This window comes from Primulina huaijiensis, chromosome 5 (genome assembly GCF_012295235.1).
Source record: "Primulina huaijiensis isolate GDHJ02 chromosome 5, ASM1229523v2, whole genome shotgun sequence".
Taxonomy (NCBI): Eukaryota; Viridiplantae; Streptophyta; class Magnoliopsida; order Lamiales; family Gesneriaceae; genus Primulina; species Primulina huaijiensis.
The window spans coordinates 21,509,971-21,528,383 of NC_133310.1; the positions used below are offsets into that span (position 1 = coordinate 21,509,971).

The 18,413-nt window shown below is 33.7% G+C and overlaps 3 protein-coding genes across 3 annotated transcripts; 2 read left to right on the forward strand and 1 right to left on the reverse strand.

The window, feature by feature from the left end:
* The first annotated feature begins 5,256 nt into the window (after positions 1-5,256).
* LOC140977735 (BAG family molecular chaperone regulator 1-like) lies at positions 5,257-6,806 on the forward strand. The gene is made up of 3 exons (XM_073442478.1): positions 5,257-6,148; positions 6,258-6,514; positions 6,609-6,806. The coding sequence occupies exons 1-3, from the start codon at positions 5,890-5,892 to the stop codon at positions 6,804-6,806; spliced, it is 714 nt and encodes a 237-aa protein (XP_073298579.1). The 5' UTR covers positions 5,257-5,889.
* Positions 6,807-8,537: 1,731 nt separating this feature from the next.
* Positions 8,538-10,730, forward strand: LOC140977107 (BAG family molecular chaperone regulator 2-like). Its single transcript, XM_073441684.1, has 5 exons — positions 8,538-8,741; positions 8,813-9,418; positions 9,528-9,784; positions 9,879-10,025; positions 10,115-10,730. Exons 2-5 carry the CDS (start codon positions 9,160-9,162, stop codon positions 10,544-10,546), a joined length of 1,095 nt encoding a protein of 364 aa, XP_073297785.1. The 5' UTR covers positions 8,538-8,741; positions 8,813-9,159; the 3' UTR covers positions 10,547-10,730.
* Positions 10,731-16,245: 5,515 nt separating this feature from the next.
* Positions 16,246-18,341, reverse strand: LOC140977108 (protein DETOXIFICATION 49-like). The gene has a single exon (XM_073441685.1). The coding sequence runs from the start codon at positions 17,888-17,890 to the stop codon at positions 16,373-16,375; it is 1,518 nt and encodes a 505-aa protein (XP_073297786.1). The 5' UTR covers positions 17,891-18,341; the 3' UTR covers positions 16,246-16,372.
* Between the last annotated feature and the right edge of the window lie 72 nt (positions 18,342-18,413).

Here is an 18,413-nt window from a genome sequence, read left to right on the forward strand (position 1 = left end):
AAAACTTGCACTTGTTGAGAAATATCGTAGCAAATCCTTTCAAAGGACAGATCTTCTGACTGGAAGGAAATGCAGCAGTTTGCTGGGAGTTATAGTTCGAAATTATGAATTTTGAAATACAAAGATAAGAGTAGCTAATCTATTAATCTAGATTTGCCCTTGTTTATATCAATGGCATACACTTTTTGAACAGTTGACATGACACAATGGCTTCCTGCATATACATTTGCAAAGATATGGATGAATTTCAGTTTCTTCCATTTGTTAAAACCATTCTAAACACAAAATCTTAACCAAATATCAATATTCTTTCCTTTTTCCCCCTATGATCATTTAATATCTAACCTTTAGTATTCATTATGACCACCCATATTGAAAGGAACCTCCAAAGACTAATCTAGGTGGGGCGCCTGATATTAGTTGTGGAGTTAAATTAAAGCATGGGCTGTATTAGATTGAATGAAGTCTTTAAACATATTCGCAGACTTGCTTATTAACTGGTATCCAGCTTTGGTGTGGGCCAATCAGCATTTGCTTTTATCAGTCAAAAACAATGATTGAAAGAGAAGTGTCATGTGGTCTGAACCTTGGAATTTTTTGGCGTCATTGCCTTTCCATGTCTCTGTTCTGTACTTCTGTAGGAACCCCACTACAAATTTTTATGTCGACGTGAATTAAACTTTATATTTTATTTGGAAATTTTACATAAATCTTTGTTCGGTGTATTCTCATTTCTCCCCGGATAGGCGGAACCCATGGGAGAACGAATGTTTTGTTTGTACAAAAATAACATGAGGTTGACACTAAATTTTTTTTTTGAAACTTTCGAATCATCAGGTCCGTGACGAATTGATGTTCTAATGTCGATAGGTTATGGTTAATGAAAGAGTGTCGGTTTACTCAAATTTATTATAATAATACCAAATTTTGTCCTAATCACGTGTTTGGACGAATTATATAAATGAACGAAATCTACTCACTTTTTCCCTTATAGCCTTTCTTAGTAGATAGATAGATTACTCTAATTGATTTACCTATAATGATCCTAAATGCTTTTTTGTCCCAAACCAATAATTTTATCTAGTTGATGCTTTATTTTTTATGGTATTATTATTGTTATTATATGATAATTTTGATTTTATTCTTAAATGTAATAGTAACATGTTTGACTTTTAGTCAAGTATGAATAGTTTTAGAATTAAGACCACGTTTGTCACATTTTAAGATATATTTGTTTCAATTAAATTTACATACAATTTATTGATTTAAATAATAGTTGTCTGGATTGTAAAAAATACTCCATGGTTTAAAAAATAAATAAAAGAAGAAAAGACCTTTTGGCTGCTGAAGCAAACGCAACCAATTGATTGTGTAATCATGTCTTTGTTTCGAAGCACATTTAGGTAAGTCGTTCTTTCTTTGAGTTGGATGAAGAAAGCAACAAATGCAAGAGAAAACATCGATATTTAATGTTTTTAATTCAATTTAATGGAGACATGGTGTTATTTATTTATTTATTTATTTAAATCCTGATTAATTCCGTCCCCAAAAAACAATAACAAGAAATGGTCAATGTTTAAACAAGCTGGATTTATTGATTTTTTTTTTGCGATCGTGCACAAGTTCCTCAGTATGAAAAGAAGATTCCATCGAACTTGCAAAAACCTCCTCTTTGACCCATTAAATAATTACATATAAAAATTCAACTTGTTTTATTTATTTATTTATTTTATCTCATCTATATCCTGACATGTGCTACATAAAAAAATATTAAAAATAATAATAATAAGGATAAATTTGGTAATCAAAAGCCAATTATCAAATTTTTGCTATCTTTTAGGTTGAGTTTGGTTGAAAAATAAATTAATGAAATGATTAAGAAAAATAAAATAATGAAATGATTAAAAGATAAATGATAAAAAAAATTATTGAAGTAGAAAATGATAAAATAATATTATGTTTGGTATGATTAGTAAGAATGTGATAATTTAGAATATTTTGATAAATTGACTAAATTGTCCTTCCACTATTGCGACGGCAGGCGGGCGGCGGTGTGGTGGCCAGACGGAGGCGGCGGCGGTCGCTGACGGAGACGATGGTCGGTGGTGGCGGTGATGGTCGGAGGCGGCGGTCGGCAACGGTGGCGGCCGTCGTGGGAAGTAGTGGTAGTTTGAATATAGAAGAAGGGTAAAATTGGAAAAATATGATGAATTAAGAGTTGGATTAATAATCCTATAGGGGAGGAATGATTATTTTATCCTAGTTAATATAACATAATCTTTTATAAGAAAGATTGATTTGGTTAAATAAAAATCCTATCAAACATGAGATTAGTTGGGTTTAAAAAATATAAATCCACCTAATCTAACGTACCAAACGCAGCGTTAAAGTACCAAGTTATCATCACTCTCCAAGCTTAGGTCCGTCTCGTCTAGCTAACCAAAAACTTACAAAGGCCTATCTCCAAATTGAACATCGCTTAATTTTCATTTTAATACTAATTAATTACAGGTTTTGAAAAGACACGTCATTCCTCTCCCAATCATTCTCGATGTTTAAGTCCGATTAATTTAAAAAAATGTAACATTCAATCTTCTTAATTATGCAATTAATAGCTTGACGGTAATACCTTACCTAAATTAATAATAATGGATAAATATATGATCAAATTCATTCATCTAATCTAAAACTAAGATTAATTATTAAATCATAATAATGGGTATAGGTGATATCTTTTGAAATTTTTCTGATTATATTAAAGTATCTTGTAACAATGGCATATATTTTTCTAAATGGAGATCGCTACTCCCAAAAATCCAAGTAAAATAATGATTTATTTTAGTTTTTTCTTTATCACGTTGACATTGTAAATCACACTGAACAAATTCTGTGTTACATACTCAAAATTAGGATGAGAAACACAAGAAAAAATTGTATACTCGATTTTTTACTATAAATTCATCAAATACTCTTATCGTTCAAAGTATCGGTTCTTAGGATTTATTTTAGTTTCTTTAAATTAAATAGAGCAGGCTCCTTAATATACACAAAAAAATGGGTGGGTTGTACTGTCTCTTTCGGATCACGTCCATGACTAGTTACCGCGTCATCTACGCTTCTATATCCGACACGTGTCCTCAGGATGATCCAACGATCAGGAAGTGTCGGTTGGGTTGAGACACTGGTTGAATCAATATTTACCTGTACGGTTTGACCGATACGTGTGCGTTTCGAGAACCAAATTCAAATTCAACATTTATTGCTATCCTTTTTTTTTTTTTTTTTTATGTTCTATCTTTATTGCTCCATATTTATACTATCGATTTATTCGATCTGATTTCTTTTAAAAAATAATGATATTTTAAATTGCATATGCACATTATCTCTGATTTTTTTGCTAGGGGTAAGGCCCTTACTCTATGGCTCCGTTTGGTTGAGTATATTAAATAAGGATAGATTAATAGTCAAATATTTATCGTTAAAATTTTAAAATGTTTTAATAATCATTTTGACCCGGTTTAAGATCCAATTTTATGGATAACTATTTGATCAATAGTATTGGATCTTAAATCGGGTCAAAATTATTATTAAAACATCTTAAAATTTTAACGATAAATATTTGACTATTAATCTATCCTTATTTAATCCATTAACAAAACACACCCTATGGGTACCCCATTTGGAGCAGAGAGAGATTAAAATCAGTTGATTTTAGTACGTTTATTGACTTTATTATTGTTAGGCTGAACTCATTATCTCGTCGGACTTTGTCATATGCAGATAAAGTACTCCTGAAGTATAACAATCTACTTTGGATTGCTGACACATTATAAAAAAATATCATAAAAACTTTTGTTAGACTGTTTCACGGTTGATTAATTTTTTTTATTATTTTGAAATATTAAGCATGCATTGCCTACTTGATGTTAATTCATATGAGATGCCATGATTACAATATATATATATGGTGATTATTAATGTTTTAAACTATTTTAATTCTCTTAAAACAACATTATATTTATGTCATATATTATAAGGGTAAATTGTTTTTAATATTCATATGAAAAACATAGACAATAAACTTCTAATGTAACATAAATAACATTTAAAATTATGTAATTTTAAATTTATGTGTAAAACNGGATAAAACCGAAAAAATCAAAAATTCAAACTGAAAAAATCGAACACCGAACTGAAAGCCGAATTTTGTAATTCGGATATAAATGTTAAAACCGGAGTTTATTTGGTTCGATTTCGGATTATATATGTCAAAACCGAACAAACCGAAAAAACCGAAATTTCATTAAATTAATAATTTTTTTATATTTTTATTTATATTATATATTTTGATATGATATTTAGTGAATGAAAAACTATTTTGAACAATTTTTAGTTGATTTTTGTTTGTTTAATTAATTTAGACCTTATATTTAAATATTTTACTAAGAAAACATGTAGAAAGTTAACATATTATATTTTACAATATATTTATATTATTAATTTAAATAATTATACTAAAACCGAATTAACCGATCGAAATAACCGAACCGTTTTGGTAGAAAACCGAACCGAAGAAAAATAGTTCGGATATCGGATTATATATTTCTAAAACCGAAAATCGAAAAAATTGAAATAAAAAACCGAAAACCGAACCGAACCGACTGATGAACACCCCTACTATAATAAGCGCCACAATGATTATCCAATTCCCAAAACGCCCTTAACCCAGGAGTCGTATAACCCTCAAAATTATGTTTTTCAACACCCGAATTCCCCGCATAAATCTTGTATTATTAACCATTGATTAGCGGATGATTATATATAAACCTTGTATTAATAACCATAACAATTACTAGCATTTTCTTCATTTTTTTGGCCTAAGAGAGGAAATGTGAGAAATTAAATAAGCCTGATGATGAAAACAAAATATTTAGTTATGTTTAATTATTATATAATTACAAATCTAATAATTTGTGGTTTTTTAAATAATCATGTCTGAAATGGTCTAACGGATCTATATTCGTGAAACGGATTAACACGGTCTATAATTTATAAAAAAAAAATGATATTTTTGATATAAAAAATAATATCATACCCGTCTTACAAAATTGATGAATAAGTAGATATCATGATATTTTTTGTGTTAAATTAAATATATCATATGACGTTAGCTAGTTAATGCTTAAATAATGTATAGTAATATAAGGAAAACGAAGTATGTTGAATATGAATTATGCCTATATATTTTGTTTGTACCAATATATTATTGGTTTCATAGTTACTTCTCTCCCCCCTCTCCGCAATTCACAGCCAATTAGAGAGGGAGTGCACCTCAAAAATTCTCGTTTAAGTTTTCTGTACAGAACATTGAATTTCAAGTTTCAATCTGGCGGGTTTGCCGTAGTTTCAAGAATCGCAGACTCAATATTCTTGCCAGATTTCTCGCTCCACCGATTCGTTCTACGTTTTCTTGTAAGAGATCTGAAGATCATTCTTATCGGCTAAAATTTAGTTAATTAACATTCCTTCCGTTCCTCCGACGGCCCCACCACCGGAGACTCATTTTGCCGTTCAAGATTCACGGGTTTGACTTTAATTCTTTTGGCTTTTCGTTGGATACATTTACTGCTGCAGTGGTTAGAATTATAGGTAAAAGATTTTCGTGTACAGACGCGTGGCTATATTGTTGACTCGTGTAATTTTCATGAAAATTTAAACTGTTGGCTGTGTGTTTCCTGGGAGTTTTCGGATTTTGTCTCATTTCCTTGGAAGGGATATGTACAAATTAGCTCTAGATCAGATCGTAGTTAATGCTTTGATCTGCTGAAAGGTGAGTTCTCTTTATATTTCAACCGTGAGCTAGAGAAAATATAACCTGGCAAACCCAAAATGATGAGGATGAGGACTAAGAGTAATGTGCTGCCGCAAATGAACGGTAGTTTGGCGGACGGCGGTGGTGTTGGTTTTGGCCGAGGAGGAGGCCGTGATGAAGTCGGTGAGAAACCATGGGAGCTTAGGCCCGGCGGAATGCTGGTTCAGAAGCGGACGGAAGCAGATCAAAACCACGTCCCCCCGCCTCCAATTCGCGTGCGCGTCAAATATGGGTCGGTATACCATGAAATTCATATCAACTCTCAGGCCAGCTTTGGTAATTGTCAACTATTTATTCAATAATCTTTTTTCTTTTCTTTTTTTATACTCTCGTCTCTATGGTATGTATAGCTTGCCATTAATGGATTGTATCGACGGGAGTGTAGGAGAATTGAAGAAGCTGCTGGCCGGGCCAACTGGCTTGCACCACCAGGATCAAAAGCTGTTTTACAAGGATAAAGAAAGGGATTCAAATTCATTTCTTGACAGTGCAGGAGTGAAGGACAAATCCAAAATCGTTCTCGTTGAGGATGCGATTAGCCAAGAAAAACGATACCTAGAGATGAGAAAGACTGCTAAAATGGAAAAGGCCGCGAAATTGATATCAGAAATCAGCATGGAGGTTGATAGGCTTGCCGGCAAGGTTGTTCTTTCACTCTCTAATCTCTCCATGATCTGATCTATTGGTTTAACTAACCCTGTGCCTGAATGAAGGTTTTCATCGTGTCACTAAGTAGGTGTCGGCGCTTGAAACTGTAGTTTCTAGNTATGGGTACCCCATTTGGAGCAGAGAGAGATTAAAATCAGTTGATTTTAGTACGTTTATTGACTTTATTATTGTTAGGCTGAACTCATTATCTCGTCGGACTTTGTCATATGCAGATAAAGTACTCCTGAAGTATAACAATCTACTTTGGATTGCTGACACATTATAAAAAAATATCATAAAAACTTTTGTTAGACTGTTTCACGGTTGATTAATTTTTTTTATTATTTTGAAATATTAAGCATGCATTGCCTACTTGATGTTAATTCATATGAGATGCCATGATTACAATATATATATATGGTGATTATTAATGTTTTAAACTATTTTAATTCTCTTAAAACAACATTATATTTATGTCATATATTATAAGGGTAAATTGTTTTTAATATTCATATGAAAAACATAGACAATAAACTTCTAATGTAACATAAATAACATTTAAAATTATGTAATTTTAAATTTATGTGTAAAACCAAGGCAAAAACTTGTGTGAGACGATCTCACGGGTCGTATTTTGTGAGACAGATCTCTTATTTGGGTCATCAATGAAAAAATATTACTTTTTATGCTAAGAGCATTATTTTTTATTGTGAATATCGGTAGCATTGACCCGTCTCACAGATAAAGATTCGTGAGACCGTCTCACAAGAGAAATACTCTAAAACCAATCACAAATGGATCGAATATGCCTGATTTTTTAAAAAAAACAAAGTTTAAAAAATAATTGATTTTATATAGAGGGTTTTATTTTATTTTTTTGAAATTTCTATTAAACAATATTTCATAAATAAAGTTTTTGTAAAGTTCATGTCTCCTAAGAAATCGATGCTTTTAATTAAATAATACACAATTTGACCACCTTCATCTTATTATGTCAGAAAAATTAGAGGAGTCTCTAACAGTAAAAAACTGTCGGTGGCATGACAATAGCATGTGACCGGTTGATAAAGATTGGTCACCGGCTCCTCTAGGTCATCTTGCAATAGACATTTGTTTCAAGTAGGGCGAGCTCGACTCGAGCTCGATCAAAACTCCACTTGAGTTCAAATCAAGTTCGAGTAGTTAGTGATTCTGGTCCAATAATTCGCGAGTTTTTTCGAGCTCGTAATATATTTTTTAAAAATTTATAAAATTAAAATCGAGTTTTTCGAGTTCGAATAATTCGATACGTTATCGAATCAAGCTCGAAAATTAATATTCGAACGCGAGCGTTTCAAAATTTATTTGAGTAGAACTCGAATAACTAGACTCGATTGCTAGTCCAAACTATTGTTTAACTCCCCCAATCAATTTCGCCTTTTTATCCCTATAATTAGGGCCACAATGAATATCCAATTCCCAAAACGCCCTTACCCAGGCGTCGTATAACCCTCAAAATTATGTTTTTCAACACCCGAATTCCCCGCATAAATCTTGTATTAATAACCATTGATTAGAGGATGATTATATATAAACCTTGTATTAATAACCATAACAATTACTTGCATTTTCTTCTATTTTTTGGCCTAAGAGAGGAAATGTGAGAAATTAAATAAATCTGATGATGAAAAAAATATTTAGTTATGTTTAATTATTATATAATTACAAATCTAATAATTTGTGGTTTTTTAAGTAAACATGTCCGATATGGTCTAACGGATCATACATTCGTGAAACGGATTGACACGGTCTATAATTTATTAAAAATGATACTTTTTATATAAAAAATAATATTATATTCGTATCACAAAATTGACTACAGATGACAAGTAGATATCATGATATTTTTGTGTTAAATTAAATATATTATATGATGTTAGCTAGGTAATGCTTAAATAATGTCTAGTAATATAAGGAAAATGAAGTATGTTGAATATGAAATATGCCTATATATTTTGTTTGTACCAAAATATTATTGGTTTCATAGTTGCGTCTCTCCCCCCCTCTCCGCAATTCACAGCCAATTAGAGAGGGAGTGCATCTAAAAAATTCTCGTTTCAGTTTTCTGTACAGAACATTGAATTTCTCGTTTCAATCTGGCGGGTTTGCCGTAGTTTCAAGAATCGCAGACTCAATATTCTTGCCAGATTTCTCGCTCCACGGATTCGTCCTACGTTTTCTTGTAAGAGATCTGAAGATTATTCTTATCGACTAAAATTTAGTTAATTAACATTACTTCCATTCCTCCGACAGCCCCACTACCGGAGACTCATTTTGCCGTTCAAGATTCACGGGTTTGACTTTAATTCTTTTGGCTTTTCGTTGGATACATTTACTGCTGCAGTGGTTAGAATTATAGGTAAAAGATTTTCGTGTACAGACGCGTGGCTATATTGTTGACTCGTGTAATTTTCATGAAAATTTAAACTGTTGGCTGTGTGTTTCCTGGGAGTTTTCGGATTTTGTCTCATTTCCTTGGAAGGGATATGTACAAATTAGCTCTAGATCAGATCGTAGTTAATGCTTTGATCTGCTGAAAGGCGAGGTTCTCTTTATATTTCAACCGTGAGCTAGAGAAAATATAACTTGGCAAATCCAAAATGATGAGGATGAGGACTAAGAGTAATGTGCTGCCGCAAATGAACGGTAGTTTGGCGGACGGCGGTGGTGTTGGTTTTGGCCGAGGAGGAGGCCGTGGTGAAGTCGGTGAGAAACCATGGGAGCTTAGGCCCGGCGGAATGCTGGTTCAGAAGCGGACGGAAGCAGATCAAAACCACGTCCCCCCGCCTCCAATTCGTGTGCGCGTCAAATATGGGTCGGTATACCATGAAATTCATATCAACTCTCAGGCCAGCTTTGGTAATTGTCAACTATTTATTCAATAATCTTTTTTCTTTTCTTTTTTTATACTCTCGTCTCTATGGTATGTATAGTTTGCCATTAATGGATTGTATCGACGGGAGTGTAGGAGAATTGAAGAAGCTGCTGGCCGGGCCAACTGGCTTGCACCACCAGGATCAAAAGCTGTTTTACAAGGATAAAGAAAGGGATTCAAATTCATTTCTTGACAGTGCAGGAGTGAAGGACAAATCCAAAATCGTTCTCGTTGAGGATGCGATTAGCCAAGAAAAACGATACCTAGAGATGAGAAAGACTGCTAAAATGGAAAAGGCCGCGAAATTGATATCAGAAATCAGCATGGAGGTTGATAGGCTTGCCGGCAAGGTTGTTCTATCACTCTCTAATCTCTCCATGATCTGATCTATTGGTTTAACTAACCCTGTGCCTGAATGAAGGTTTTCATCGTGTCACTAAGTAGGTGTCGGCGCTTGAAACTGTAGTTTCTAGAGGTGGGAAAGTGGTTGAAAAAGATGTAGTAGACCTGATCGAGTTGTTGATGAATCAGTTGCTTAAATTGGATGGCATTGTTGCTGATGGAGACGTCAAATTACAGAGTAAAATACAGGTATAATATAATTTGATTTAAAACAGAAAATGCTTTTCTTGAATCTGCGATGGTTGAAATCATATAACGGGCTCGAGTTTGATTTGAAGGTGAAGAGAGTGCAAAAGAATGTCGAGATTCTTGATGCGTTGAAGATAAAAAACTCAGCAACTGCTAGCAATGGAAACCACGTTGTAACACCCACTCAACAAAACCAGCCGCAGCAGCAGAAGCATGCGAATGGGCTCACATCTTCACCATTTCAACCGCATATGAATTCAAAAGGGAATGTAGCATCATCCCCTGTTCAACCACAACAACCAAGGCATTCTTTCGGTAGTTCTTCGACCGATTCTCCCAGGCATATCCAGGATCAACCTTCTCGGCAGTCGAGTTCTACAGCAGCTGTCGTGATCACCACACAGTGGGAAACATTTGACTCTACCCCAGCACCGATTCATGGTGCCAATCCTTCGATATCTACATTAGGGACGAACACATTTCATCCTGTACAAACTAGTTTTACATGGGACTTGATGTAGCTAGGTTTGAAGGACAACAAAGTACATGTGTGGATTGTGTGCATTTTGGGTTTGTTTTCAAGTTTGTTTTGTGTCCATTCTCCAATTTTTTTGTTCTGTATTTAGAGTTTTGTTAGCACCCCTTTTTTTTTATGTCATTCACTTGAAGAAATAAATGGGGCTACCATTGAATTGTGTTACGTTATATGATCTCTACCACTATTCTATTATTGTTCCCACATTTAATACCTATTAAAAAAAAAATCAATGCATACAAGAATAAATTTTGAATTTCGCATCCCACTGTCACTCTTTTGGCTTTCATTATGGTGGTTGGGGTGGGAGAGGCGACTCTCTCTCCTTAGGCCAGGCTCGATCTACTCCTATGGTCAAAAGCATTACTAGATTATGATCAAGAATCTAAAGCTCTATTTCAAAATAATATATTCACTGGTCAATCCCACTTTTGTATTCTTGTAAATTTTTAATTAAAGCAATTATTGAGGAAGAATGATTAATCTTTATGCCTTGCTTCCTGCTGAGGGTGCATAAAGACAAGGATAACATGAAGTAAGCTGGATCAAAATGAGGAATGGAATAACTAACCCAACCAAATGATGAAAAGAAAGGTCTAGTTGAAGTGGGGTGGGGTGGTGGTCTCTTGGATCTCCTTTTCCAATCTTATCAATTTAGACTACATTTGAGCCAAACACTCTATAAATTTGATTAAATAAAATAATAAAAATTGGATATTAGTAAGACTAGGGCCTTGATCAAAGCTCGAGTAGTTTCACTAGTCAAAGATCTTTTTGAGTTTTATATCTTCTATAGTGCTTGAACTTGGATAACTCAAAAAACCCTAACGATTACAACACCTCCAAGTGGGACAAATATATATCTTTAGTCTGATCAAAAGATAGCATTTAACTATTTGAAAGTGGTCCAATAAAATAAGAGTGACCTTAATTAACTATCATATATATATACTCACACACACACACACATACATTTTGTGGTGTTTGTTCTTCTAATTCAGAAATCAAATCTCAACCAAACAGAATGGAAATTGAAATTTCCTTGTGGTCCAAAGAGGGTCGAGTGAGACACGACACGACACGACACGACACTTGTTTGACATCTAAGTGGTTTGTAAACATAGTATTGCACTTAAGTTATTCAGTATTACACTTACATGGGCTTTTTCGAGCCCTCTCGACTTGGACTCACCTTTTTAATTTCTTAAAAAAAGGTGGATTGGGCTTCTTATAATATTTTAAGTAAACAAGAAAGGTTTCGAGAAATGGAGTTGCTTTAAATTTATTGGGCCTTAGTTGGTCCTGATAATTTTTATTTAGTAGAAGATTTGTATTTTGATTATATATATAGGCAAAAACTTGTGTGAGACGGTCTCACGAGTCGTAATTTGTGAGACGGATATCTTATTTGGGTCATCCATGAAGAGTATTACTTTTTATGCTAAAAGTATTACTTTTTATTTTGAATATCGGTAGGGTTGACCCGTCTCACAGATAAAGATTCGTGAGACCGTCTCACAAGAAANATTTTCACGAGTAAAAACGAAAGAGTAGCCTCGTGAAATGAACCAGTTCACCTTATTTAAGCATGCCATTATCCAAAATTGTCTGAGTTGACCCATCTAAGTATTAGGCACGATTTGATTTAATAATCCGACTTAAGATAAGCTAAGCATAGTTTTGAACGCTTGCGGGAGTCAACAAAATGGTGTCTCACGTATCCCCAACACTTCTCCTCCTCATATGTTAAGTTGATAATTTTTAATATTCCACAAAATCCAAATTAGGTCTCGAGGACGAAGTTAACAAACAAATGACCAAATTTCTTAGGATTTTTGTTACAGTAGTGCAAATTAAAATACACAACAACATATTCTACCATAAATTAAAAGGTTTCGGGTTGGCTCTGCTGCATGCATGGACGGCTATTAATTTATTCGAGACATGAAATCTTATCCCAGACATGCATGTTTCATTTTATAATTACATGCACGCACACACATGTGTGCTTTAAAATGTGATATTTATTGTCTTTCAATCCTTTGATCAATTAAAAGGTATCTTTGCAGATTTATACACTGATTACTCAAGCCAGGTAGACAGATAAGATTCACGTTTGATTCTTAAAAATTCAGAAACAAAGAAGATTATTAATCTTATGAAAAAGAGTGGCCTTTCATGCTGCCTAGAAGCCACGACAAAAAATATATATATATATATATATATAAGTTGTACTTTTTGAATTCTAACAATCGTCTTACACGTAATTAAATATTTAATTATATTATCGGATTATTAAATTTTAATTTTTCTAAGAATTTATTAAGCCGCATGAATTTTCGTTTTGGTCTCCCTGACCAGAGAGAGTACGTATCACGCATGCATGCCATCCATTTCTTTGACTGACTTCAATTTTTTTTTTTTTGTATTTATTAATAAATTAGTTATAGCGTTACTATATATATCATTGTGCTGTCAAAATTCGGTATAAATTATTTCAATATATTGTCAAATCCACGAGGATATTAAGAGTACTTCAAGTTCCACAAGAGTGCAAAATTCCATGTATTTCTTAATTAATAAGTTGATCTTAGATACCTACATGCCGCCTAGATATTTGAGACCGTTCGAGCTAGGTCAAAACTTGAGCTCGAGACGAGTTCGAGTAGTTCGAGCCTCGAGTAATTTCTGAGCTTGCTCGAGTATATATATATTTAATAAAAAATTCATTAAAAAAATCAAAATCGAGTTTATCGAGCTCAAATAACTCGATACATTATCGAGTAGATCATGAGCTTGAAAATTACTACTCGAGTTTGAGTATTTGAATTTTTTTCGTGTCGAGATCGAGTAGTGTGATACTCGAGCTCGACTCGATTCGATTGCTCACTACTCTATACACTTCTAGTTGTCTGTGCCTCCGTCGAAAATAAGAATCATTTGTAGTAACAAACATAACACATAAAAGTTATAATGTTATTCATGTGAAACTTTTAATTGAACAATAATTATGTGTGTCGAATCATATATATATATATATATATATATATAGTCCTGCACAGTATCTGAGTCTTCTGGCACGTATCAAAAGGTGGAGTTGCGAAAATTGGAAAATATCCCCAATGTGCCACTTAAAGGTTACGGGGTGTCATCGCTCAATTTATTAAATAAAATCAATTTATTTATGAATCACTTGAGGCTAGGCGATTCCGTAAATTATATATTGAGATTCTTCAGACTTGGTTATGAAAATTCAAGTATTTAACTTTTTTCCCAAAGATAAAATTAATGTTTACACTAGAAGGGCTTGAGACCAATAACTTTGGTCAAACAAGTATTTTTTTTAAAAATGAAATAAGCATGATTCTACGTGTAGGATCACGCGTATTTAGAGATATCGATCTTTATTTGTTAAAATAAATATGGTTCGAAGTGTGTAAGATCACATGTATTTAGAGATGTAATTTGGAATTACTGATGTTTTACATGATTTAAATTTAACTGATATATATACATATGTACATATATATCGATGTAGATTAATCAACTTTTTATATTATCCATGACGTCCGATTCAAGTGATGAGAATTAGGATCCAAGATCAATAAGATATGCATAAAATCTTTATTTTATCCCACAGGGTGTGTGTGCGCGCGCGCGTGGGGTTGATCGATATTTAGGGTTTGGGTGACGTTAATGTCTGTTTATTTATTTTATATAATATAATATAATATACAGAACAATCGTCACGCAGTATTATAAGGTACATCCACAGCACGTGATTTGCTACATTTGCTTCAAGTCTCATACATGATGATATATATTTGCTGTAATATAAAATTAAATTTAAGTATTTTTATTTTTTAGTGTAAAATTTTGTAAATTAAATTTTTATTTAATTGCAATAGTAATTCAGTACTTTATGGTGACATATTTGAGAAGTAAAGAACTTGAAGAATGGGCATCGAATGATCGAATACGTCAGTCAGGAATTGTGAATATAACAATCTGCAGATTATTGTTTTATTAATTTTATTTGTTTTGATTCTTTAAACCCTTAAGGGTCAATTAAAACCTGCCCTTTTGGGTCTGAAATAAGCTAACCATCCTTTGCAAATTAATTATATATATATATGCATTCAAGTAAGCTTTCATATAATATTAAAAAATCACAAAGTAGAACATTTTAAATAATTAATTTGTATTATTTCTTTAAATTTTAAGTAAATGGTATTTTGTGGTGATTTATGGTCTAATTCTCGGAATAAACTACAAAATGTATGCATAAAATATAAGTTTAATTAATATTTTGAATTTTACGGATATAATAATTACAGTCTTTCTTTAATTTGTTTGCACTTACGATGTTTGTTGATGCGCTAAGACACAGTTGAATCATTTGCCACCTTAAACGATTCCCAGTTCGGAATTAATTATTTAAAATTGGTTCTCAGTCAATTTAATTTAATCAATATTCTGTTGGAGGAGAATCCTCATATTTTTTTAATTATAATATAATAGTACTATTACGTCATTCAATAATATGTTACAGATTTTAATTATATATGAGAAGATAAATTTAAGAAACGATTGGACAGGTGACAATTAATTGGATTTTCTATATATTCGACCTTTTTCTGATATTCAATTGTATGCTGACGAGATTAAAAAGAAAGTTCAATATTATATTCTATATGAAAACAACTTATTTAATATAATGTGTAACATATATTTTTCATCGTCGTATTATTTTTTATTTAGAATTCTACATATTATTACTATTTAAAAATATCTAGACAGTATAATGTATGATGGATGAAATTCATAGACGATTCACTGTGTTTTTAGCAAATTTTCAATATGCATGCAAAAAAAACACGATTCAGTATCAATCAGCTATGTTTGTTTCTTTTGGAATTTTAATCTGTTTGTTTACGTGACAGTAACGTGACATTGATGTGGTGTAGATATGGTGTTGACGTGTACAGAATAACGTCACAATAACACTCCGGATGAAAAATGAATAAAATTGTCCAGAAATCAAATATACAATATTAAGACTGAAATTTAAGAAGAAAATAATAGGTTTTGACATGAGTTCTCCTACTGCATGAAAAGTTGGTGAAACAAATTTATTAGAGAACTCTTTTATTTATTTTTATGGGTGAATTTTGCAGAATATAATAGAAATGTAATTCTGTTGAGAGCTAGAGTAGGTCTCTTATGAAACGGTATCACGAATCTTTATCTGTGAGACGGGTCAACCCTACCGATATTCACAATAAAAAGTAATATTTTTTTTTATGGATGACCCAAATAAGAGATCCGATCCGTCTCACAAAATACGACCCGTGAGACCGTCTCACATAAGTTTTTGCCTGAGAGCTATCACTCATAACACGGAAGAACTCTTCTAGATTTCAATTTAAAATATGGATTGATTTGATGAGTTATTGGTATATTTTTATTCTCTATAGTAATGACTTTAATATAATAAATGTGACTTTTTATATTTTTAGATAAAAGTACAAAACTTTTAAAATATTCGGCGGTCACTATAAAATATGGTCACATATATGTAAGCCGATTAAATTCTCCACTAGCCTCATATTGCTATATATGAATGGCAAGAAAATAATAAAATTTGAATTGAAATCATTGAAAATAATATAAGAATGACACGTTTTCTTTTAAAATAAAAGTTGGATTGAGACCAAAATTTTGAATTAAGATTTCATTTTTTAGGAATAAAAAAAGGTCAAAATTAAACACTTACTTACATCAGATCATGTAGGTAACTCTAACAGTAGTTTTAACATAAACAATCTTCCTTGTTTTTAGTGCTATGAAATTGTTGGCTGTCATGGTCAGGAAAGGGATGCTCTCTAGTGAGCTCTTCTGCTCTTCGGGCCTCCAGTTCCCAATCGGTCAGCAGCGAAACCAGCATCATGGTCACCATGCACGACATTTGGGCAGCAAGAAGCCCGATCCAAAGGCCCTCAAAATCCATCCTAAAATAGAAAGACAAGCCCACCGCTACCGGCATTCCTACCAAATAAAAGCATCCTAAGTTGATGTTGGCACCTACTTTGGGCCGGGCAGTGCCTCTCAAAACCCCACAGCCCGTGGTCTGAGGGCAGTTGCCAAGCTCGCAAAGTCCTATTATCGGAAGGACGAGTGATGTCAATGCGGTTATGTCTTTATCTGTAGTGAACATGGAAGCCCATTTATTTCTAACCGATACTGCAAAAAACAAGGCGGAGAAACCGAGAAAAAAGCTGCCGGAAAGCCCTACCATGGCGGCGAGTTTTGCTCTTTCCGGCCGGCCGCCGCCTATCTCATTGCTGACTCTTGTTGACACGCTGAAGCTTAACGAAGATGGAAATATGTATATCAGTGCGGTGGTCTGAATAAGTATCCCCATTGAAGCAACTGTTGCTTTCGGGCTCGAAAGAAGCCCGCAAAGAAGAATCATTATTTCATACCACCACCATTCGAGACAGACTGAAATGCAGCTTGGTATGGCTAAATTTAGAAGTGTTCTCCACCCCTTTAAACACTCCATTGACAAACCACTCCACGTTTTCTGATACACTCTTGAAAATATTATGTAAATGATTAACGAAGCTACGAGGTTAAAGTTGGTCCAAATTCCGCTTAAAGCTATCCCTTTGATGCCTAAACGAAGCTTGAAAACAAGAAGGTAGTTTATAGGAACGTGTAAGAGGATTGAAATCGCTGCACAGAATGTAAGAGGCAGAGTAATGGACTGTGTTCTGAGGTAGATTCTGATGGGATGAATCAGAGATTGAGCAAAAAGATCAGGAATTGAAAACACTAAATATGTTTGAGCTTGTGTTGCAATGGCTTCATCTTGCCCACAAAAAAGCAGGAGCTTTTTCATGTTTAGCCACAAAAGGGATAATGGAAAGGAAGTGAAAAACAACAAAAGAACAGTCCTTTGCAGGTAAAGACCAAGAACTGAGTATTTTTTGGCTCCAAAAGCTTGTCCACAGATGGGCTCCATTCCCATGGCTAATCCAGAGAGGATAGAATATCCGGTGATGTTAGCAAATCCGATGGCTAAGGAGCCGCCGGCTAAGGCTAAGTCCCCTAATTGGCCAAGAAAAAGCATTGATATCATGGACCGGGAGTAAAGAAGAAGACCGGTTAGGATCATTGGTAAGGCTATTTTGGCTAAGGAGGTGGCTTCTTGGATGATTTGAGAGGAACTGGTGACGGAGTCTTTTGGTTTTGCGGGTTGATTTGTTGGTGGGTGGAGGTTATTTTGGTGGGTTGTGGAGCTTTTGGGGATCAAAGGAGTGAACATGTTGGATTCCTGGGGTTCGATGGGAAGATCAGTATTCTGCTTTTGTTGGCACGTAATTTTTGTGGGGTTTTGGGAATGTTTGATAAGTGTGTACTTTGTATGTGTCTATCAGGGGGGGAAAGGGTTTTCAGGAATGAAATGGAAATGGGGTTTTTATAGTGTAATTATTTTGGGTGGGTGACAGACAACAAGAACCATGTTGGTGGCAATTGAACGCGTACGTGCCCTGCCCTGCCCTGCCCTCGAGCGTAAACAAATGACATTCTTAATTTCGACTTAAGATTCTTACTAATTAAGATTCATTTATTTCAGATTTAGAGTCAATATTCTTAATACCCGTAAAAAGGGAAAGAAGAAGAAGAAGCCACATTGAAATTTGCTATGCTGTGTTTTCCCAGAAATTAAGATGATATTTAAATCCTGTAAACAAAATCTAATCATTTTGTCACGGCATTGACTTATCAAATCATGTTTCATCCCGCCAAGAATCCCTTGCCCCAGTGGATGGCCCCAAGACGCTAGT

What these genes read in the sequence shown, in the direction of transcription:
- LOC140977108 (XM_073441685.1), bottom strand. Translation starts at nt 17,890, where the DNA reads ATGTTCACTCCTTTGATCCCCAAAAGCTCCACAACCCACCAAAATAAC.
- LOC140977107 (XM_073441684.1), top strand. Translation starts at nt 9,160, where the DNA reads ATGATGAGGATGAGGACTAAGAGTAATGTGCTGCCGCAAATGAACGGT. An exon ending in CAACTCTCAGGCCAGCTTTG is followed by an intron (nt 9,419 to 9,527) that starts GTAATTGTCAAC and finishes ACGGGAGTGTAG; the next exon opens with GAGAATTGAAGAAGCTGCTG. An exon ending in TTGATAGGCTTGCCGGCAAG is followed by an intron (nt 9,785 to 9,878) that starts GTTGTTCTATCA and finishes GTCACTAAGTAG; the next exon opens with GTGTCGGCGCTTGAAACTGT.